This window comes from Cariama cristata, unplaced genomic scaffold (genome assembly GCF_000690535.1).
Source record: "Cariama cristata isolate BGI_N322 unplaced genomic scaffold, ASM69053v1 scaffold3473, whole genome shotgun sequence".
NCBI classification, from domain to species: Eukaryota; Metazoa; Chordata; class Aves; order Cariamiformes; family Cariamidae; genus Cariama; species Cariama cristata.
The window spans coordinates 41404-63221 of NW_009609957.1; the positions used below are offsets into that span (position 1 = coordinate 41404).

A 21818-nucleotide genomic window follows, 5' to 3' on the forward strand; every position below is an offset into this window, starting at 1 on the left:
GAGTTTCATGTGTTGAGCAGCTGAGTAACATTTTTGCCCCAAAGAGAGGCAGTAACTAAACCCACCAAGACAAGAAGTGCAAGTGAATTAAAAACAAAACAAGCAAAAAAAACCAAACATGAGAAAAGTTACAGAAATTGCACCTTTAAAACAACAGTGAAGGAACATAAGAAGTTGAAGACATTTCTTCATGTCATCTCAATTCTGAATCTTTACTGAATCTTTAATCATCGCCTTACCTCACTACCACATACATATCTGTGCATACTGTCATAGCCATTACAAACTGTATGGCCAAAGAACAACCTTCTTAATTCTTTTATTTTCAGGGAAAAAAAGAAACAAAAAACAACAACCACCTCCCCCACAAAAAAAATCAAAAATCCAGTAGTTCTTCCTTTATTGCACTCTATAAAACTTCTTGTTATAATCAAGAAGCCAATAAACAGTAATAGCTGAATATTCCTTTAAAATTTATAGTTTAACTTTTAAAATAAAGTTTATATAGAAAAGATATCATTTACAACCCATTCAGTAGTAATCAATCATTATGTACTCACAAACAATATTAAATAACTTGTGTGCAGCAGTTTCTTTATAGGGCAGAGGGGGATATTTTCTCTTTAGCAAATATAATATTCCACTGTTAAAGAGCAATTCAAGTCAACTTTGGAGCAACTGTGATATACACAAATTTCTTTTAAGAAGCTCAAGATTCATGTAGTGTAACAAGAATATATACAACTGTGTCCAGTGCATAGCTTAACAGCAGCATGTGGAAAGTCTATTATCTTGGATTGGCACACCATTACCTACAGGGAAATAATTTACCCAGAAAATGCAGTGTATTCAGAGAACACCAGTGAGGCACAGTAAAACAACAAGATGTAGTGTAACTAGGTACGTGAGGAATAAATAGCGGGATTTTGCTCTGGAGGTCAGCAGCTTAGAACAGTAAAGACTTCGCCCTCGAAGCCATCTTCGGAAGGAAAGGGCTCCTCCTTTCATCTGGTTAGGAAACAAAAAATGTTAAATAAGTAATCATGAATACAAATGAGAAGAAGTTCCACTGCAACTTAGATTTCTGAGGCACTATAAACCCTTTGCCTCCGATTGCAGCAATGGATGCCACAGCACAGACTGTAAGCATAACTGATTTAAAGGCCAAAGAAAACAGCTTTAATAAAAGGGGAGAGGAATGGAGACAAAGTGTATTATGTAATTCTGGTGTATTACATAATTACACATACATACTAGACATGAAAATGCATAATTATATGCATACACCTTTTATTTAATGTCCACATGTGCAATATAAATATGATTACTCACATTTTGATTTGGACATATGTAATGTGTTCTATGGCATGGTATATACAGCTGCCTGTATTTGACTCACCATGCACAACCCAAGGAGAAAGAAATTAAGGACATTTTTTCAGTAAAATGTAGTTTCAGCAGTAGTTTGCTACTTTGAATGGATGCCTCTACAGCCCACCCAGCCCCACGATACCTAACACAATAAATAGAGTACTTCACAGTCAGCTTTTCAGAGACAAGGCGGATTAGACAAGTAGTTGCTTCATGCCAGTGTTTACATATAAAAAGGACAATCCAAATCAGTGACTTCCAGTCAATCGGAAGGGAAATCTGCTCTCCAAGAATGAATGACAGTCGAAAGAATGGTACAGCAGAGGGAAGACAGAAAAAAGAAAGGTGTAGCGTGAAGGAGATAATAATCTGTGTTAGTCTGCAACTAGCAGTATACAATATGCACACCACTTAAGTATAAGTCAGCGGTTTTAAAAGCTTTCATTTACGTACCTTTCGCACAATAACATGTTCACTAGGATTGATGATTAAGGCTTCCCTTTCCTCCTCAGTTTCCATCTGGACAGCGTATTCACTAGGTACAGACCTATAACTGCTTACTTCAAATCTAGAAAAAAATTCAAGGGAGACAATGGAGCACTGAATTATTCTCCTCTTTTAAAGTACTGAATTCACATAAGAAACATTATTTTGTATACTTACATTACTGGGGGAAGGTCCCCACAGACAGCAGTGAGACTTAGTTTATGTTGCCAGGTCTTCTTCAGTCTCCACTTAAAATCTACTCTCAAGGTGTTTCATTTATTCAGAATCACCCCCATCACCACTAGCTGACTGAACAGTGATTTTCAGATGACGGTAGTGATGGACACTTTATATAGGCAGATGGATAATGATATTTTAAATCTAAACAGCGGCTGTGCTAAAGCTGGTTTACGTGAGATTTTTTTCTAACTCGGGGGAAAAAAGAAATACCACTGACTATCGAGTCCAACACCTGAAGAAAGAAATTAAATAAAGGGGAAAAAAAAAAAATCCCAAAGCCCGTAACATTTTCTTGATCCATAGAGTTAAACCTAGCTTTTTAACACAGTTACACATGCATTTCTATTGCTTCAGGTACTGTGGACTCACAAACAGGTTCTACTATTTGTTCTATTTGTTCTATTATTTGCTCAGAAGTCTAGCACCCATAGGAAAACCTATCACTAATCTCACTTAAAAAAGGCAAACAAAAAATCTGATGCTCCTTTTTCCAGCTCTGTAGTACCCTTTGCATTTACTCCAGGTATAGTGTAAATGAAAACCTCATCATGCACTCATCTAAGGGGAAGCAGAAGCAAAAGATGGCTTCGGCGCTCTGAACATGCAAGTTATTTCACACCCACATAACAGTTTAATAAGGCAATGTAACTGTCACGTAATTCAAAAGTATAAGAAAAGAAAAAGAAATATGTTTTACAGACACTTTTCTTTAGAAAGAAAAAAAAAATGTTTTACAAACAGGAGTATTTTACCTGTTACTTTGCTCCTCAGAGAGTCCAAGAGCCTCTTCTGCAGCTTCTCTCCTCCTCTTCTCTTCTGACAGTGTTTCTGTCAGCTGTGAGAGAGCCTGCTGCACTGACTCATATTGTTGCTCAGTCTCTGCAAGCCTACAACAAAATGAAATTTGAAATCAGTATTTTACATACTTAAAGAATTACTTTCTTGTTCTTTTTCATTAAGGAATGTTCTTTTTTGTGATAAAGACTTAATTCTAATGAGATGCCTTAGATTAGGTATTGAAATACAGTCATCAGTAAGTATATGTCTTTACAAAACCAAACCACAAATATTACCAGATGATAACAATTCAAGAATATAACTATAATTAATTTAATCCACTGTAAATCCACTTCTTTCCCTTTTCCCCCACAACTCCTTGGAGGGATAGAAAATCATTACTTTCGCACTCACAACACCACTGTCAGGAAAACAATATTGCTAATACATGCTCTCAGTCCTGACCTTTTTCTGAGTTCATTTAGCTCCATATTGTCTATTTCAACAATAATTGCAGATCTCTCCTGTGGCGCTCCAGGGGGAACTTCTGCTCTAGTTTCATCCTAGAAAATATTAAAGTGGAAAAAAAGCCAGTCACTATTTTTCTAGCTGTTAAAAATCTTTATTTCGATTAAAGAAGCCATAAGCACCACAAAGCAGTGGAACAAACCACTCTTTGCGTCATTTAATTTCTGCAGTTGCAATTCTCCAAACCTGCTTTCTAACAGAAAGGTGATGAAGAATACTGCCTGTGTGTGCTGGGGGACTTGAAGAATACATGTACAGTGCATAACACAGCAATCTCTGAACAATGTCTGAAGTGAAAGAAATGCAGCTACACATCCACATAGTAATATCGCAACCACTGCAGTTTCCTAAGTAATGCAGTTACTCGTTTATTTTTTCAGTTTACAGTTCTCCTTGTTTATGTTTACGGAAGAGTAAGGGTTGTTTTATATATGTATCCATATGCTATTTTAGTGTATGATATTAATTGATTGTTACTGAATAATCAAGGTACTACAGGAAAACTTTTAAGAAATTAAGAGATCACAAAGGAGTGAGTTTACAGATGTGTATGAGGGGTTGGCAAAGGGTACTGAAATGCTGAACTGGTGATATAGATCTCACTTCCAAAAATATTACTCGAACACCTTGCAGAATGATTCATGACTGATGTGAAATTATCACTAAACTTTGCTGATACAGTGATCAGTGATCATCCAATTATCTGTCAGCTGTAGACCAATCCAAAAATTATGATAGTTCAAAACAAAAAAAGCATGTATAGACAGCTTCCTTAAATGAAAAGTCAAAAACTGGCTTTACAACAATAAAGACAGTTATCCTCAGCAGATCACGAGCTAGCAAGAGTACTGAATCAGTACAACAAAAAGTATTTATGTCAATTTTATCATGAAAACCAGAAAAGTGTAAGCACAGAAGGAAAAAAAAAAACAAACAAACCTAAAAACATTTCCATGTATTTTTTTTACCTGAACAGTGCCTTGGAAAGATGTCGTGTGCATTGTCTGATATTCCCTCTCCAGTCTTAAATAACGATTTTGCAAGTCAGTGTAACGAAGCTGGTTATCCCTTAGAGTCTGCGAAAGAGTCTTCAACTGGGCAGACAAGACAGCATTCTCTTCTGCTGACTGCACAACCTGAAAGAAATTAACATTTAAATACATAAAAATTGGGAATTATTTCCTTTAGGAAATTACTACAGATTTGAGACCTGCTGTTGAAAGCAACTGAGTACTAGTTTCAAAACTGCATCAATTTTTTGGCAAGGTCACAGTATGGTAAGATTTAACTTGTTGTTTTATGAGCAGCAGAAATAATGAAACATGAGTATAGATTTCCCCTGTCATCAATATGCCCAAACCAGAAACTCAGGGTTTTAAACCTCAATACCTTCCTCCCTGTGTTTGCTATGATATCACCACCTGGCAAAAGACAGTATATGTAGTTGTGACTTCAGGACAATGCATATAGCCCAATCAGCCTGATAGAATAAACATGTTCACTAGGCAATCCAGGAATGCTCAGCAGTTGAGTTCTCATCTTTTCAAAAAACACACTGCAATTTGGATCTCCACCCAAACACTCATCTTCACTTCTAGGGACTTGAGATTTCTACACCTGTTTCAAAGTTTGGTTAAAATTGTTATTAGGTTTATAAAATGTTTGGGTGAAGGACTGGAAAGAGACACAATGACAGATGAAAGGTAACATAAACCTAATTTGCTTCAAATACCAGGCCACACAAAGAGAGATAAATGTTAAGCAAATTTCCAAGAACATTTACAAACTTTTGTCAACAAAATTGAACACAAACACACATGTGCATGCTGACACACACAGTTACCATCTTAACAGGCATAAAAGTGTTCATCAAGAATTTATAAGGAAATGTTTTTGAGGTATTTAAAATTCGGTATGAGAGATCTAAAATCTGGTTCCAGCTAAGACAGACATCTGTTTCTGTCTATAATGAAAAATATTTCACTTTGAGTAGAAGTTCAGCAACGCCCCATCAATCTCTTCAAAATGCAGATTCAAATAAACCTCTCAGGCAAATAACAAGTCAGCAAAGCCTGACAGAAAGATAATACTGACATTTAGTTTACAATTTCTAGTCTGAGCCAATAGGGTTGTTCTGAAGAATCTAAGTTCTAAAGTAAACTAACTTTCAATCATACAAAACACTGTCAATTTAGCAGTATTTCTACGTTGATACCAGCTCAGATTCACATGAGCTATTTAGGATCACAGCTGTTGTTCTAAGTTACCTTTGAATTAATCTGCTGGAAATGCAGATCCTTCTGATGCATCTCCTGAAGGCAGCGTTGCAGTTCATTTTGAAGCCGATTCTTCTCAGCTAAGACATGTTTGATTTCCTCTGGTGTATCTGCACTCCCAGCGAGGGAGGCAGTTTCTAAAACCTTAAAAAGTATTACCATATTCAGTGTAAATGGTACAGGACTTCTCTAAATAATATACAATGCCAACACTAAATATACATACCGACTACATAATAAATTTCCTCTTCACAAGATCATTTCCTTCTCATAAGTTAATACCACATTCGCCAGAGACTTTATATTAAAAAAAAAAAAATCATCTACTTAGTTTTTAACTTGAATACTTCAATTAAAAAAACAATAAAAAATTACCATGAAAAGGCAACCCAACTTAATTTTTAATTTGCAAATAGTGTGAAGTGCAAAAAAAAAGGGGAGGGGGAATAGAAAAAGCCTAATGAATATAAAACAAATTTCAAAAATTATTTTCAAATTAATAAAGTATGGTATTCACGACTTGTAGAAGAACAGCTATTTCATAAATTGAATTTAAAGCTGAAAATCCATTTTGGAATAAAAAAAAAACCAACACACCCAACTTCCATCACTGATTCACAGCTTTGGCCTCCTTTATCTCTGGCAGGTCAATATTTTGATGTTAATCGCCAATAATAGAGGACAGTGTGCCATGTATTTTCCTATACAATCATGAAATAAAGACTTCTACCACATAAAATATTCCATAACCCAACAGATATTACTGTTCAATAGCTTTTATTTGTGATTTTAATCATAGGAAATGAACAGCATATGAGACACAAACTTGACCAACTAAAATGTTGGTTTTAATGAAATTAAAAAGAATATAGTTTACTTCCTCTGGCAGAGAAAAGGCAAATACAAATATTATTCTAAAATAATACTTTCCTTGAACCTTTAATGATAGTCTACAAAAGTAGACAGCAATTGCCAGACTTTGAGTCAGCTGCTGCCTTTCTAAATCTAGTATTTTGTTCCTGGCAGAAGCCAACTCCAGCTGCTTCAGGGGAAGGGCAAGAACACTTCCATTAGGCACATCTCTCCCTTCTCCTCTCAGTTAGGTCCTATTCTAATATGCAGTAATTAGAGATTGATTTAGGCTCTGAAGAATGAACTTCATTAGATCTTTAAAATTTGTCAGCATCAAGTATACAAATTGTGAAACTGTTGTCAATGTAAACTATCAAGTTCTTTTTTGAGTCTCTTAAAAACTGCGTGCCTGCAAATAGGTTGCAGCTATAATAGATGTGAAAAAAATGTTCACAGTACCTGAAAGAGCAAAGCCTTTTCATAGTTTTTTATTTGTGACCGAATGTCCCCTATTCTGGGTTTACAAGAAGTAAGAGTGTAGATTCTTCCTTCGCTTACATCCCACAGTACTATTAGGTTGGGGTTTTCTCCTCTCATTTATTTCTTTCTCAGTGTAAACAATCCCAATCTTTCTGACTTTCTTCTTTGAAGTTTTTCTATATCATGCTTTTGACCTCCCTCCTTTGAAACCTTTTCTGTATCACAATGCAGTACTTCTGTGAAGCTGAGGTGAAGTGTACTACAAATTATGAATTATGTTTTCTGTGCCACTTTTCCTACCATTTCTTCAACATCTGGATAACTTAGACTGGTTTTCTAAAAATAAAATATATGCACGTCACCTTGTTTGTCTATCTGTTCCCCAAATAATATCTGCATCAGCATGGCAATTCTAAAATTGGACTTTAAAAGAAGATTCATGTCTCAAAATATTATGATGCTTCTATACTTGTGTAATAATCACTGAACTGGGGGAGACAGATCCAACTCGATATTAGCTATTGAGAGAAAAAGAAATAGGTAGAACACAGGCTGTCTGGGAAGTGGTTAAATCAAGCAGCATGCAAAGACTCAGTGACAATAAATACATCGCTGGCATCCCACAAGTAACAGTACAGCATCCTAGTCTCTTTTGAACAAGAGTGCTATAGGAACAAGTAACGACACTGGTGTTATCCTAGCGTCAACAGTAAGAGACTCATGATAGATACAAAACTGGCACATGAAGCCAAAATTATATTCCCACTTACAGACATAATGGGTTTCATCTCAGCTACTACATGAGAATTCCTCCTTGAGTTGCCTGAAAGTTCCCCATCCTCTTCCTGATTTGAAAGAATTAACTGAGAAACCTGTACATTGCACTAGTTCTTTTTTGCCTTTCCAGTACGTATGTCTATTTACCAGCAACCAGTCTGCTGTTGAACCATGTTTGAACCATTTTCTTTCTTCTTTTTTTTTTCACTTCTTCCTATTATATTCCAGATTTAACTAACCTAAGACAGTAATTTACAAGATTACTTAAGTAACCTGTTAACATTAGCAACTAGCAAATAACATTACCTTACAATGTAACCACAACAAATTGTTACTCCTTTTTGACTAAGAATCAGTAACCATTACTGGTTCATGACCTTCACCTTTTGCTTCACAACCATTTCATTTCTTTATGAAGGTGCTTTCCATGTTTTTAACAATTAAAATACACCACATCAGTGAGTTTTCTCTGTTATTCTTTCAACATGTGAGAAACTCAGGATTTTTCCTTGTTTAAAAGCAGTTGATCAATACATCAGACTCCATTAAAAATGGTTTTAACAATTGCAACTCATTTGCTTGGAATAGTTTTAACTTGCCGATTTGACCCCAGGCAACAGTGACATACAGGTAATGCACTCATCAGCTTTCCATAGTTCACCATCATATGCTCTATGGTCCTCTTTGGGAAGCAGCCTGCAAATTTAATAGACTAAACCGATGGAAGTAGGTTCGTGCCTCCTGTTACATTTCATTTATTTACCTTGACTGGGTAATTGCTGCCAGCAGAGATTGATTTCTTAACAATCATGTCTTGTTGCAGCTTCTGTAGTTCTGCAATCTGTCGGTCTTTCTCAGCAACTGTGATTTGACATTGATTTCGCAGTGCCTGGGACTCTGAGAGGAGGAGGGTTTTTTCCATTCTGAACATAAAATGTTAGACTAGACGTTAAATGACAATATAGTGCATACAAGTCAATGAAAAGGACAAAGCTGTACTTACTGTTATTTCCGAAATAAATACGGGTATTTTTTGAACATTCATATGTGAACACAGAGCACTATACGAACATTCTCAATACATACTTCAGTTTAAAGATATCCACTAAAAAAGCAAAAATCAGAAAATAAAGCCTGGAAAGCGATAACGTCAAGTTTGCTTCATTGGTTTGGAGACAAGAGAAGTTCATTGGCTGCAGAGGTACTAACATCTGTTAATGCAATAAATACTTCAGCTACCTAAAGAATAAGGTTGCACAGCAAAGCGACTCTAGGTCGCAACTGTGTAGAGCACTGCTCAAGATAGCCAGTCTACCCTATCGCAAGGACACAAGTTTGAAAAGGAATACCCTAGACTCAGAAGGCTGAAATAAACAAACATGCCACATCTCCAGAACCTGATGTCATACACGGGTAATATCACAAAGGGCATAAAAGTAATTTAAATCTTTTTGAATTAAAGTTAATATCTGTTTTTGAAGTTTGGGAAAAAAAAAATGGAAAAAAACTATTCATGCCGTTCACTGGTTGAGTCTACAAGTTAGAAGGAGGTTTGAATATTTCATGCTAACTTGCTCACATTTGCAAAGATAAATGTGGGGCTGGCCTTTTGATCTACACTCTTTCCCCCAAAAGCTTCTAGTATAAAACAGATACTATCTTACACAGGCTTTAATTAGAGATCTAGAAATTATACTATGGAGAGTAAAATGCAGTTAAGGGCACTAGGATACTGCCTACTGGTGTCAAATTCAAACAAAATTATCTTCACTGAACCGATCATAGCATGCTTTCGCACTTCAATCATCTGCACAAGTTTAAAAGCTTGAACAAGAACAGCCGTCTAGGATGATCAAATCTTGATCTGCCTCCACTGAGTGCCACTTAAAAATGCCTGCTGCCTTCTTTGAAGCAGATCTTATGAGGCATTCATAGAATTAGGCCCAAGGTGTCACATTACTCATTTGTCACAGATGATGCAAGATATGAACAGTGCTGAAGTGGCCTCTTGAATCTACAAAAATAGTGCTTAAATGTGAAATGAATTTAATTTTCAATATGTAGTTGGGCCAAACATGCAACACCTCAGACATCTTTTAAAAAAAGAGACTGGGGGGGGAAATGTTCAGCCATATCAATTGTTACTCTAAGAAGAGAATATGATACCAAGCATTGAAACAAGATTCTTAAACTGTAGTTCCATATGTCCAAGTCACTAACAGAACAGAAAACATTCAATTAAGACTGTTTGAAATCTTACATAAACCAAGAGACTATTACATAAAGATACAAAGATAGCTGTGAACAAAGACAATGCTGTGGAAGTTGATTTCGCACACTACACAAATGCTTTTATCCTGCTTCCTGCTAAACTATACATAATTGTGGTTTTGTGTCAGTTTTATGTCAGGTTGTGAAGTCACTCAAGAATTCTAAACAAGAGTCATATGTACTGTTTAATTTTAACATTTATACCTTAAGCCAGCAAGCTCATTCTGGTATGATGCAATCTCTCTCTCCGTTTCTGCTTGGAAGGCTTTTGTCTGATGCAATGCCTTCTCCAAATCATCAACCTTGGTCTTCAGTTTTGATATTTCAACAGCTGCAAGGCTCGCTCCTTCTTTAGCCTACATTTAATAAACATGATTAGTGAACTGGAATGAAAACTATATGGTTGATGTTTTATTACTGCTAGAATTTTAATTACAGAATAATGTTTCTTTCCCCGTTTGCTCCTGTTTAACAGGATAATTACCTAAACTCCCAAAACTGTAAGCACGCCTTCTCCAGTCACACAATGTTTTCTTAGCACTCTCGTAATTTACAAAGTTAAACTTTAGAATCCATAATGTCTCTAAGCATTCTCTGCATAAAGAAAAAAATTACAAATTGATATAGCTAATCAAAACTTACCAATCTTTCAATTGTTCTGAGGCGTATCCAAATTACTTTTAAAAGAATTTCTCTCATTGATGCTGTTGCAGCCAATGGGAAATGAAGCTCTGCCCTGTTTTGTTTCAGAAGTTACCTTCTGATTGCTGAGCTCCTGCAGCAATTTGTCTCGGTCATCCTGAAGACTGGCCATAGCCTTGGAAAACGCTTCAATCTGGTGAACGTAACTCCCACACTCAGATGACAGCTTGCTAACCTCCATCTCTCGACTGACTAACATCCTACAGACATTTTCAATTTCATCAGCAATCTGATCAAGTGTAACGTTATCTGCAGCATCAAAAATAGCCTGATTCAGAAGAGAATTTTCTTTGAGTATACTGATAAGATGTACTTTAAAGCCATCCAATTCAGCTTCAAGTTCATCTCCTTTCTTTTTTTGAGTCTTGAATTCAGATGTGTATTTGCTCTGCAGTACCTTTAAGTCCTCTATTATCCTATCTCTATCATTTTGCAGAGCAGTCATTGCTTTCCCAAAGGCCTCATTTTGGGACCTCAGCTCACTATTTTGAGACTGAACTTCTAATATCATCTTCTCGGCAAAAGTATCAGGTTGATCTCCATGTTCAAGTGTCAACAGAGTCTTACTGTATTCCTTGTCTGCATTCTTACTATTTCTGCCTCTTGATTTCTGGAGTTCTTGAATCTTCTGAAGATTTCCCTCATACTGTCCATTTGATACACATTCTTTTTTCTGAACACTATCACTAGTTAGCAGTTTTTCTCCAGATTCAGAAACAAGTTTCTCTTTGTTTAATGATGCAATTAAAGATTCTAAATCATTTACTTTAGATACTAATTTTTCATTTTCACGTTCCAAAGATACAGCAGTATCCTTTTGCAGTTCATTGGAAAGCTGCATTTCTTTTACTTGTTTTTGAAGATCATATTTTTCTTGTTCAAGTCTTTTAATACAATCCATTTTCTGCTTAAGTAAATCTTTCAGCTGATGGTCTTTCAGAGATAAAACTTGGTTAAGATCTTCCCTATACTTTATCAGCTGTGCACTTAGCATTGCATTTTCAGAATGAAGATCATCTATCTGATTGAGAAGTATCCTTAATTCTTGTTTCAAAGCGTTATTCTCGCTTGCACTGCCAACTATAAGACTGTCCCGCTGATTTAAGACATCTTGGTGAAGATGTTCCAGCTCTTTGTATTTAGAAAAAAGATCATCCCGATCATTCTGAAGAGATGACATTGATTTTTTAAAGGCATCTATTTCACTGGCAATTGCAGCCTTATCTTGACCTGCCTTGTCTGCTTTCATCTGCAGATTTCTTAATTCATTTTCCATCCTCTGACAGGACTCCTCAGACTGTTGTCTCTCTATCTGCAAAGACCTTAACTGAAGTTCGTACTCTTCAATTTGTTTTCTATGTTGAGTCTGTACCTGAATCAGATAGTCAGAAATTTCTTCACCTTTTGAAGAAATGAGTAAGGAAATTTCTTCATCTTTACTATTTAGCATGATCTTCATTTGCTCAGAAATTGTAATCTGCTTTTGCAATTCAGCATTCATTCTTTCCTTCTCAGCTAGAAGCTGTTGCAATTCTTGTTCCTGTCTCGTAAAATTACTTTCCAGAGCTTTTATCTCTCTTCCTGCACTTTTACTATTCTCTATGAGATGATTAAGAGAATTATTTTCTTTAAGGAGTGTTTGCAAAGCTTCTTCTTTGGACTGAAGAACACTCTCCAATTCTTGCTGCCTGTTTAAAAAAAACTTATTTTCTTCCTTTATTCTGCAGAGCTCTTCATAGCGTTGTGTATCAACAGATTTTTGCCTCAAATACAGTTCATCCTTTGTTTCCTCTATCACAGAATATTTGACATTCAGTTCCTGAATCTGAGTAATTTTGTCTTTCAATTCATCTTGTAAAGACATTATTCTTTTATTACTGTCTTCTATCTGTTTCTCTTTATTTTGGATGGCCTCTTTGAAGTGCATTTCCCAGGTTTTCATTTCAGTGATTACCCTGTCCCGGTCATCCTGAAGAGAGGACATACACTTTGTGAAAGCAGCTAATCGTGCCAAAGCTGCATTCAAATCTGCTTGAAGTTGCTTGTTTTGAGAGTCCTTAATGCTAACTTCCTCTTGCAAACCACGAATCTCACTAATTGCCCTATCTTTTTCTCTCTCAAGGGCACTGTGTCTTTCCTCTAGGTTCAAAAATTCTCTTTTGTGTACCAATTTTAATTGTTGAAGATTAAATTCCAATTCTCTCGCATATTCCCTCTTTTGAATTTGTAGTTCATCTTCTTTCTTCTGAAGTTCTTTTCTCCAATTTAGATTCTCATCTGTAAGCCTGTCCACTTCATTCTTTGACTGATGCAACAAGTTCATCTGTGAAGTAAGCTTTCCCTTGAGATGATATATTTCTTCATTTGACTTCGCAAGTTTTTCTGACGTATTACTTAAGTCCTTTTCGAATTTTTCACTTTTTGACTGTGACAGTTTCACAGACCTTTCCAAATCCAGGATCAGCTCCTGGAACTTTATAGAATCCTTTTGCAAATGGTTGATCTCCTGTTGTTTCTCCTTTAAGAGTTCTTGCAATTCTTTTGTTTTGTTTTTACTTCCATTATTATCCCTCTGAGCACTTTTCACCTTCTCCTCAAACATTTTTACAAGATGTAACTGCTGTTCTTCTTTTTCTCTAATCACATTACATTTTTCTGCCTTTAATTCTTCCAGTTGCTGTAACAGCAAGCTATTCTGTACCTGTGCTGATTTCATTCTATCAGTAAGATGATCAACCTTTTTAACATGATTAAGCAATTCCGTCTCAAGAAATTCTCTCTCATTCTTTACTTTGTAAGAACTTTCTTGTACATTTTCTAATTCTTCCTGTAACAGACATTTATCATCCTCTAAAATCTTAACTTTTTCATTTAAACTAACAATGTCTTGTGTAAGACTTTTACATTCCATGTCCAGCTTTGTTAGACAATGATTTTTATGGTCCAAAGATTTTTCAGTTTCTTTCACTTTTTCTGAAATTAAATTTCTTTCTTGTTCTAGGACAAGCACATCTTGTTCTTTTACAGAGAGTTTATCCTTTAACACATTAATGTCCTTTAACAGGGATTCATTCTCATACAGTGCATCATTGATTTTAGATTGCATATCATTTTGGTACACTTTCATTTGAACTTGCAGGTCTCCCAAAGCTGCTTTAGTTACAGTGATGTTATTATGAAGGATATCATTTTCATTCTGAATTTTCTCTAAAGCCTGCTTTAAATTTTCAGAAGTTTGTTTCAGCTGCTCATTTTCCTCCATTAGCTGATGATTCTGTTCAGTGAGTTCATGAAGACGATGCTGGTGTTCTTGCATCCTCGCCTCTTGCTCACGTATCTGCCTTTCTGCTTTACTTTGTAATTCGTCAACTTCCATTTTCTTGGATTCGCCGAGTTGTTTCAGTTGATTCTTAATAACCTCATTTTCATCAATGAGTTTTTGTAAATGCTTCTCAAGAGCCTCCTTCTCAGATTCTCCTTCCCTGAGTCTTTGAATAGCCTCTTGCTTCTCTTTTCTACTGAGATCAATAACTTGCCTCAGATCTGCTATTTTACTACTGACATTCTCATATGCCTGAAGAAGTGATTCATATTCCTGCTTTAATTCACTATGTTTAGCCTTCCATCCTGTTAATTCAACTGTCTGAGAATCTTTTAAGGTATTCAGTTGGAAAGAAAAGGCCTCTTTTTCCTGAACTATAGTCTCCATGGTGGATTTAAGACTTTCACATGCCGCACTGAGGTTTTCATTTTCAGTCAACAGTCTAGCATTTTCAGAAACAAGGCTCTCCTCTTTAGACAACGGAGAAACAGTACTTGAACTTTGTTTTTCTCTACCAAGCTCTAACAAGTGTTCAAGCATCCCTGTCTTGTTCACCAGTTCTTCTCTTTCCAATATCAGTTTATCAATCTGGTCTTTCAGACATTTATTTTCTCTCAGGGCTTCTTTACGTGATATTAAAGCCGCCTGTAATTTTCTTTGAAGGCGCTCTCTGGACTTCTCTTCTGCTATAGTTCTTTGCTCTTGTGGTTTAGAATCATTTACATTTGCAGTTTTTGCCAGCGGCTCTTCAGTAGTTTGCATTTGTTTCTGGATTTGACATTCTGTTGCTTCTCTCAGTTTAGTCTCCCCGGAGTAATCAGTCTCTGGTGGTTGAGAACAGGTGCCTTTACCTTGTAATTTTCCTTGAAGGGAATTACTTTCCGAACAAAACTCTCCCAATTCTTTTTCAGTATCATTTTCTTCCTTAAGCTCCTTGCATGACACTACAGGTCTACTCATCTCAGCCTTCTCACGTAGCATACATAGCTCTGTCATAAGGTTTTTGTTTTCTTCGCTGAAATGTTTTACCTCCTTTTTCATATTAATTAGTTCCAAATTGGACTTTTCTAAACAACTGAGAAGTTTCTCTTTTTCACTCTTCGTTTCTTCAAAGGCTGTTTTGTAACGGTGGGCTGCTTCTTGGCCCTCCTTTATAGCTTTGTTTAACAATTCCTTTTCCAGATCAAGTTTATCTTTGAAATCCTTAAGTGAACAACGCAATGCTTCTATTTCCTCACTCTTTTCTGCAACCTCCTTCTTAGCTTCAGTTCTCAATCTCTGCATTTGCTCCTGGCTCATCTTGTAATCCTCTTCACATTTTTTAATAAGTGCTTCTTTCTCATTATTCACATGTTCAAGCATGGTCTTAATGTCTATAGCTTCAGCCTCATATGCTTTCAGTTTTTTCTGTAGCAGCTTTACGTCCTCCAACAAGCTGCCCTTACATTGCTCCTGGTACTGCTCCTGCTGTCTCAAAGAGTTTAAGTTGACTGTTTCTTCTCTTTCATTATCAAATTCAGTTGATATTTTTCTCAACTCTTTCTTTAACATTTCTGTTTCCTCCTGAAGTTTTGCATAATTACTTCTTAGTTCTTTTAACTCAGCGTCTTTACTCGCCACTGAAGTGATGATCACGTTTTCTGACTCTTTTAAGGACGCAACCTGAACCTTGCTTCTTGGTTTGTCTGATTCCAAATTCCTTAGATCAGCTGCTTCTTCTCCCAGCATCGCCTCAGGTGAAGTCAGCTCTTTCCATACTCTTCTAACTGATTCAAGTCAAATTCTTTACATTTTCTATGAAGAACTTCCCAGAGTGCTTTATGTTCTTGTTTGAGTTGCTCCAGGCGGTTTTTTTGTTCATCAAAATTTGCTGCAAGTTTACTGTGCTCTTCCCTTTCTTTCTGAAATTTTTTCATATCTTCTTCCCTGTCCAAAAGCTCCCTTTGCAAGGCTTCTTTTTCTTGTTTTAATTGATTCATGACATTAATGTCACTGTTGGGATCCAGACACTTCTTCCTGTCCCCAGCACTTAAACCAGGCTCTTCTGAACTGCAACTTTTCAACAATTCTTCCTTCTTAACTTCAGACTTCATCTTCTCAAGAGCTAAGAGCAGCCGAGAACGTTCCTCTTCATATGCACTTGCTTTTTTATCAAGCATAGATTGCATATGAGCAAGCATGCAGTCCTTTTCCTCTAAAGATTTTAGGTTCTGCTCACATGTATTTTGTTTTTCAGCAATGACATCATTTAGTTCTGCAATATTGTCCTGAAGTTCCTCTAAATAAGAAGCTTTTGAAGACAAAATTTCAGACAAATCACTTATTTTGGCATCTTTTTCTAAAAGTTGTTGCTTCAAAGTTCCAAGATGAGACTCAAAATCTTTATTTTGTACTTCAACTAGTTTCAGCTTGTCTGTTAACTCATTAACTTTCTTCAACAGCTCCTCTGCTCTTTTTTGCTCTTTTTCAATTTCTTCCTGTCCACTCTTTTCTAGTTTTCCAACTTTTTGCATTAGATCTCTTCTTATTATCAATGCTGCTTGAAGTTTCTTTTTCAGATTCTCTTTTTCCTTGCCCATTTTCTCAAGATTAAACTGCATCTCCTCTTTTTCATTCATTAAATCTTTAAACACAGCTTCTCTACTGCTTAACATAACCTGACTATGTTCCAGTTCTTTCTTACAATCCTCAAGTTCCTGCAAGACTCGGTTTAGCTCTCCTACAGAACTACTATGAACAGCTTCAAGGTCTTGCAGTTTGGTATTTAATGTATTTCTCTCTTGAGAAAAATTCAGCATTTCATTAGACAATGATTCCATGATCTGAGTAACAGAACAGTCCTTTTCTTTCAGTTGCTGGCTTAGACCAGAAATTAAATCCTTCTGCTGATTTACCTGGGAAGTTAAGTTTTTGATGAGTTGATCTTTTTTTCCCATTTCTTCAAGGAGACTTGCTGCTTTTTCACCTTCAACATGCAGTTTTTCCTGACTGATTCTTACTATTTCTTCTGATTTATTTATCTTGTCTTGAAGAAACTCAACCTGCTTATTTATTTCTGCAAAAGACTCTTCCCTTTCTTGCAAGAGAGACTGTTGTTTACATAATGTTTCCTTAACTGTGACCATTTCTTTTGACAGACATTCAATTTCAGATTTGTATTTGCCCTTCATCTTTTCAATATCATTCTGCAGTAACTCCTTCTGCTTCTCAAGTGACTGCATACTTTTTAATTCACCTTTCATGGTGTCTATTTCTTTCTGTTTTTCTAAAAGCATCAGTTGCAATTGTTCTCCTTCTGTTTCTTTGCTCAAAATAGTGGTGATCAGAGTGGAGAATTTTTCCAACTGAATTTTACTATCAGTTAGCTGCAGTTCAGAATCTGAAGTCTGTGCCGCCTTTTCTTTACATAAAAGCCCACTCCTAAGTAAAGGAGATAACCTTTGAGTTAATTCCTCTTTTATAAGATCCAGCTCTTGCTGCAAAGACTGGATTTTGCTATCCTTTGATTTCATTTCACTTTCTAAACAGCTCAATTGCTCAGTGAGATTATTATTTTGTAAAGTTGCCCTATCAAGTTCTGTCACCCATTTGTTTTCTGACTCAAGTAGACTTTGTTCTAGAGTTTCAAATTTAAGTTCTAATTTAGAAAGTTCTTCACCCTTCACACTAACCTGCATCTGTAACTTCTCTTTTTCAGTCTTCATCTGCAGTTTGATAGCATCTATCTGCATTCTTGAATAATTCTCACTGGTTTCTAGTTTTTCATTGATTTCTTGGAGCTCTTCCAATTTCTTTTGCAAATGATTTTGAGATGCATTAAGTTGTGTGTTTTCCACCATCAGTTTATCAGCATCTTCTTGTAACAGATTTTTTTCTCTCTCTAAAGACTCTACCTGACACTGCAGACTACCTATTAAAAGTCCATTGTCATGGCAGTCTTGAGATGATTTGGAATTTACATTGTTCAACTCTAACTTCAAACATGCTATATTATCTGCCTGTTCAGTGCACTTCACACGCAGGGACTGCACAGCCATTTCTTTTTGCTGTAGTTGTTCTTCCCATGTACTTATTTGGTCTAGTGCTTTTTGGTGTTTGCTTTTAAGAGACTCAAGCTCAACAGTCAAAGAATCGATTTTCTTCTGATCAATATCAAGCTTCTCATTCTTTTCCTCAAATTCCTTAGTAAGGTTTTTCATGGCCATATCACTTTTCTCTAATTTTATTCTGAGAACCTCAATCTCACTAGAAAGAGCATTACTGTTGCTCTCTGCCAACTGTATACTGGTATCTTTCTCCTTTAAAGAATTATGCAGTTCAGTAATAACTTCTTCTTTTTTTCCAAGAGCTGCATTCAACTCTGTTCTTAGTTCATACTGTGCTTCAATTTTCTCCTGAAGAGATAAAAAGGCATTTTCTTTCTCATGGACTAGTTCTTTAGATTTTTGTAGTTCTTGTGTTAGTTCATGTATCTGACTTTGGAGCTGAGAAATTACATTTGTCTTCTCTTCATCCTTCTGTGCTTTCTCCTTCAGAGTTTTGAGGAGACTTTTATTTTCCATAAGAGATGATTCCTTTTCTGATAAGGACTGGTCCATCTCAATTATTACATTCTTCTGATGTTGTATATCTTTTTGTAAATTCACTTTCACTTCCTCTAGCTCTACCACCTGTTTCTTCAAGACCTCACATTCATTCTCTTTCTCTTGAATTTGCATCTTTAAATTCTCACTGAATAATGAAATATTGCAGATGGTTAATTCTTTTTCTGAAACAAGTACTTTTAATTGTTCCACTTCAGAGGCTAAAAGCTCTAACTGTCTCTCCTGCAAAACAGAAGATTCCTGTATCTCAGAAAGCTGTGCTTTTAAACTGATGCATTCATCTAACTTTTGCTTTAAAGATTCATCCTTCTGTATAATCGAATCATTCAACTGGGATGATTTTTCCGTCACATTACTAAGCTGATACTGAAGGTCAGAAATAACCTCCATATTCTCAGACAGTTGAACCCTAAGTACATCAGACTCTTCAGATTTATCTTTTAATAACTTTAATTCTTGGGCTTGCTTCTTAAATTCATTTTCTTTTTCCTGCACTGCGTGTCTAAGCTGGCTGGTTTCAAAACCTAGAGCTTGTATTTGGTTTTGCAGATCTGAAATGATTTGCATATATTGCCCTTCTCCTGCCATTTTACTATCTTTCATTTGCTGAATCAAAGCCTCTTTTTCAGAAAGGAGAGTTTCCTTTTCTTCAAAGACAATTTTTAAGTTTTCTTTTTCAATCAACAGGCCATCAATTTGGTCCTTCAGAGCTAAAATATTATGACTTTGTTGGGACAAGTGTGAAGTTAAAGCAGCTACTTCATCTGCCTTTTTCATTACCATAACATTAACTGTCTCAATGTCTACTTTCAATTTTTCATTTTCTAGAGCTGCTTTATGTGCTTGTTGCCTTGCTGAAGTAATTTCAGACTGTTGCTGTACCAACTGTGACTGAAGAAATTCACACTCACGTGACTTCTCGCTCAACAAGCGTGAAAAGTCCTCTTTCTCGTGCCTAAGCACATCCACTTCTTTGCTTAATAGTTGTAGTTGATTATTTAACACTGTACTTTCTTCCATTTTTTCAGAAATTTGCCTGTGAAACTTCTCAAGTTCTGAACCCTGACTTTTTAGAGTCAGGTCTCTTTCCTCTACCAACTGAGATAACTTTGTTTTTTCATCTTTAAGATTTTTAATTTCACCTTGCAACTCTACAATACAAAGTCTGCTCTCTTCCATTTCCTTACGTAATGAATCATTTTGAAGGATCTTCTCTTCTAGAGACCTGTTCGCAGTTTCAAAATCCAAAGTTATGCTTTGAATTTGTTCCTGCAGTAGTAAATTCTTTTCCTTACTATGGCTGAGCTCTTGGATTAGCTTACTGCATTCTGATAACTCATTATTAAACATTTCTTCTTTCTGTATTTCTTTGTCTCTAGTATCCTTCAGCTCAATGAGAAGTGATTGCATTTGTTCATGCAACTGTTGTGTCTGTTCCTTGCTTTTAAACAACTGATCAGCTAGCACATTACATTCCTTTGTTTTCTCCTGCAGCTGTTCTGCAACTGAATTTTCTTTTTGCTCGGCAAGTATTGAAAGTTGTTCAATCTCTTTTGCCAGAGTGTTTTTATCACAATTTAGTACTGAAAGAGTTTTTTCAAACTCAGCAGTGCTTACAGATAACTTATTTTCTACTTCTGCCATAGCCTGGATTTTCTTTAACAGTTCACAATCCACATCCAGGAGTTTGGACAATTTCTCATTTTCACTGATTAGCCGTTCCTTCTCTTTTTGCACCATATCTATACTTTTTTTCAGATATTCAGTTGCTTTTACTTGCTCTGCCAATTTTTCTTCTTTCCCTTCAAGATCTGCCTGCAATTGCTTATTAGCTGAAGCTTTCTCCTGTGTCTCTATTTCCAGTTTGTTAATTTGTTTATGTATTTCATTTATTTGGTTATTAAGTTCTTCGCAACATGTCTCTTTGGCTTTCAGATCTCCAGTTAATTTAAGTTTAGTCTCTTCATTTTGCTGCTCCAAAACTTGAAGCTTCTGCTCTAATGAAATAATGAACTCTTGTTTCTCTAGCAATTCTTTTTTAATTGTTTCCTGATGTTCAGTATCTTCTATAAGCTTCCTAGATAACTCAGCCAACTCTTCATCTTTTTTAGCATTTTCGAGAACCAGTTTGTTGTATGAATCTTTAATTAATTTTAACTCATTTTCAAGTGTCTGTGCTTTATTCTCTTTCTCTTTAAGCAAATTGTTGCATTTTTCCTTTAGAGTATTGTTTTCCTCAAGCTGAGATTTCAAATATTCCATTTCTTTTCTGTGTTTATCCTCGGTTTCTTGTAGCTTTTCAGATGATTTACTGATTTGTTCTTTCAGCAAAGTAATTTGTGACTCACACTCCGCAAGTTTGTTATGGTATGCGACATTGTTGGCCTTGATTTCAGAACGGAGATCCTTAATTGTAATGCTGTTCTCACTGCTTTGTCTTATTAATTCCTCATTTTCTTTGGTTTTAGCTTCATTCTCAACTCTAACTCTTTCTAGCTCTTGTCTCATTGTATTACTCTGCTCAGAAAGGACAGATATCTTCACGCTTGCATCCCTTACATCAGCTGTTTGTACTTCTTTCAGTAAATGAGTTTCCCTTTCAGCCTTTGATAAGGCCTCTTCCATCCCTCGTACTTCTTCCTCTTTGCATTGCACTTGACGCTTCAGGATGATAACCTGTTCAGAATATTCTGTCATATTCAAAGACAGGACAGACACCTCCCTGTCTTTTTCTGCCAGTGCTTCTTTAAGATTATCAATTTCTCTTTCACGTTTCTGGAGATCTTGAATAAGTTGAGATCTTTCCTCCAAATGGCTTGTATTCAATTTGTCAAGCTCTTCATTTGTCTGCTCCAGATCCAGCTGCATCGACTCTACCAGGCCATCTTGCTTCAAAGTCTAAACCAAGAAAATAATGTTACAAGAATACTTAAAACAAACTTAGAGGGAGAACGGAGTTACACTCCACACATAGAACAAGTATCTACAGTAATCAATCTGTATCCAACTGTATAGTCACAAGATAACCATGTTATTCTTTAGACTGTTTTAGCACACAAAAAATTTCCTGTATGAAATTTTAAGTAGCTAAGGCTGTTATTTTGCTAACATTTACATAGGTCATGTCAAAAG

The 21818-nt window shown here is 35.9% G+C and overlaps 2 protein-coding genes across 2 annotated transcripts in view; both read right to left on the bottom strand.

The window, feature by feature from the left end:
* Positions 1-385: 385 nt before the first annotated feature.
* On the bottom strand, positions 386-5840 carry LOC104159709 (golgin subfamily B member 1-like). The gene is made up of 6 exons (XM_009697693.1): positions 5670-5840; positions 4371-4538; positions 3340-3437; positions 2850-2984; positions 1825-1939; positions 386-1008 (listed from the first exon to the last, which is right to left on the bottom strand). Exons 1-6 carry the CDS (start codon positions 5838-5840, stop codon positions 850-852), a joined length of 846 nt encoding a protein of 281 aa, XP_009695995.1. The 3' UTR covers positions 386-849.
* Positions 5841-7702: 1862 nt separating this feature from the next.
* LOC104159710 (golgin subfamily B member 1-like) overlaps positions 7703-21818 on the bottom strand; it is a 33405-nt gene continuing 19289 nt past the window's right edge. Inside the window, exons 19-28 of the mRNA XM_009697694.1 lie at positions 20304-21584; positions 19467-20069; positions 17082-19328; positions 15965-16976; positions 13786-15848; positions 11655-13677; positions 10816-11534; positions 10263-10414; positions 8551-8710; positions 7703-7855 (exon numbers count right to left, since the gene is read on the bottom strand). Of these exons, the coding sequence (XP_009695996.1) occupies positions 7703-7855; positions 8551-8710; positions 10263-10414; positions 10816-11534; positions 11655-13677; positions 13786-15848; positions 15965-16976; positions 17082-19328; positions 19467-20069; positions 20304-21584 (10413 nt within the window). The remainder of the gene's footprint in view (positions 7856-8550; positions 8711-10262; positions 10415-10815; positions 11535-11654; positions 13678-13785; positions 15849-15964; positions 16977-17081; positions 19329-19466; positions 20070-20303; positions 21585-21818) is intronic.

Coding starts and splice junctions, on each gene's coding strand:
- LOC104159709 (XM_009697693.1), bottom strand. CDS start 5,840: ATGGTAATACTTTTTAAGGTTTTAGAAACTGCCTCCCTCGCTGGGAGT. Junction 4,539..5,669: donor TCCAGCAGATTAATTCAAAG/GTAACTTAGAAC, acceptor AATTTCTTTCAG/GTTGTGCAGTCAGCAGAAGA. Junction 1,940..2,849: donor TCTGAGGAGCAAAGTAACAG/GTAAAATACTCC, acceptor ATTTTTTTCTAG/ATTTGAAGTAAGCAGTTATA.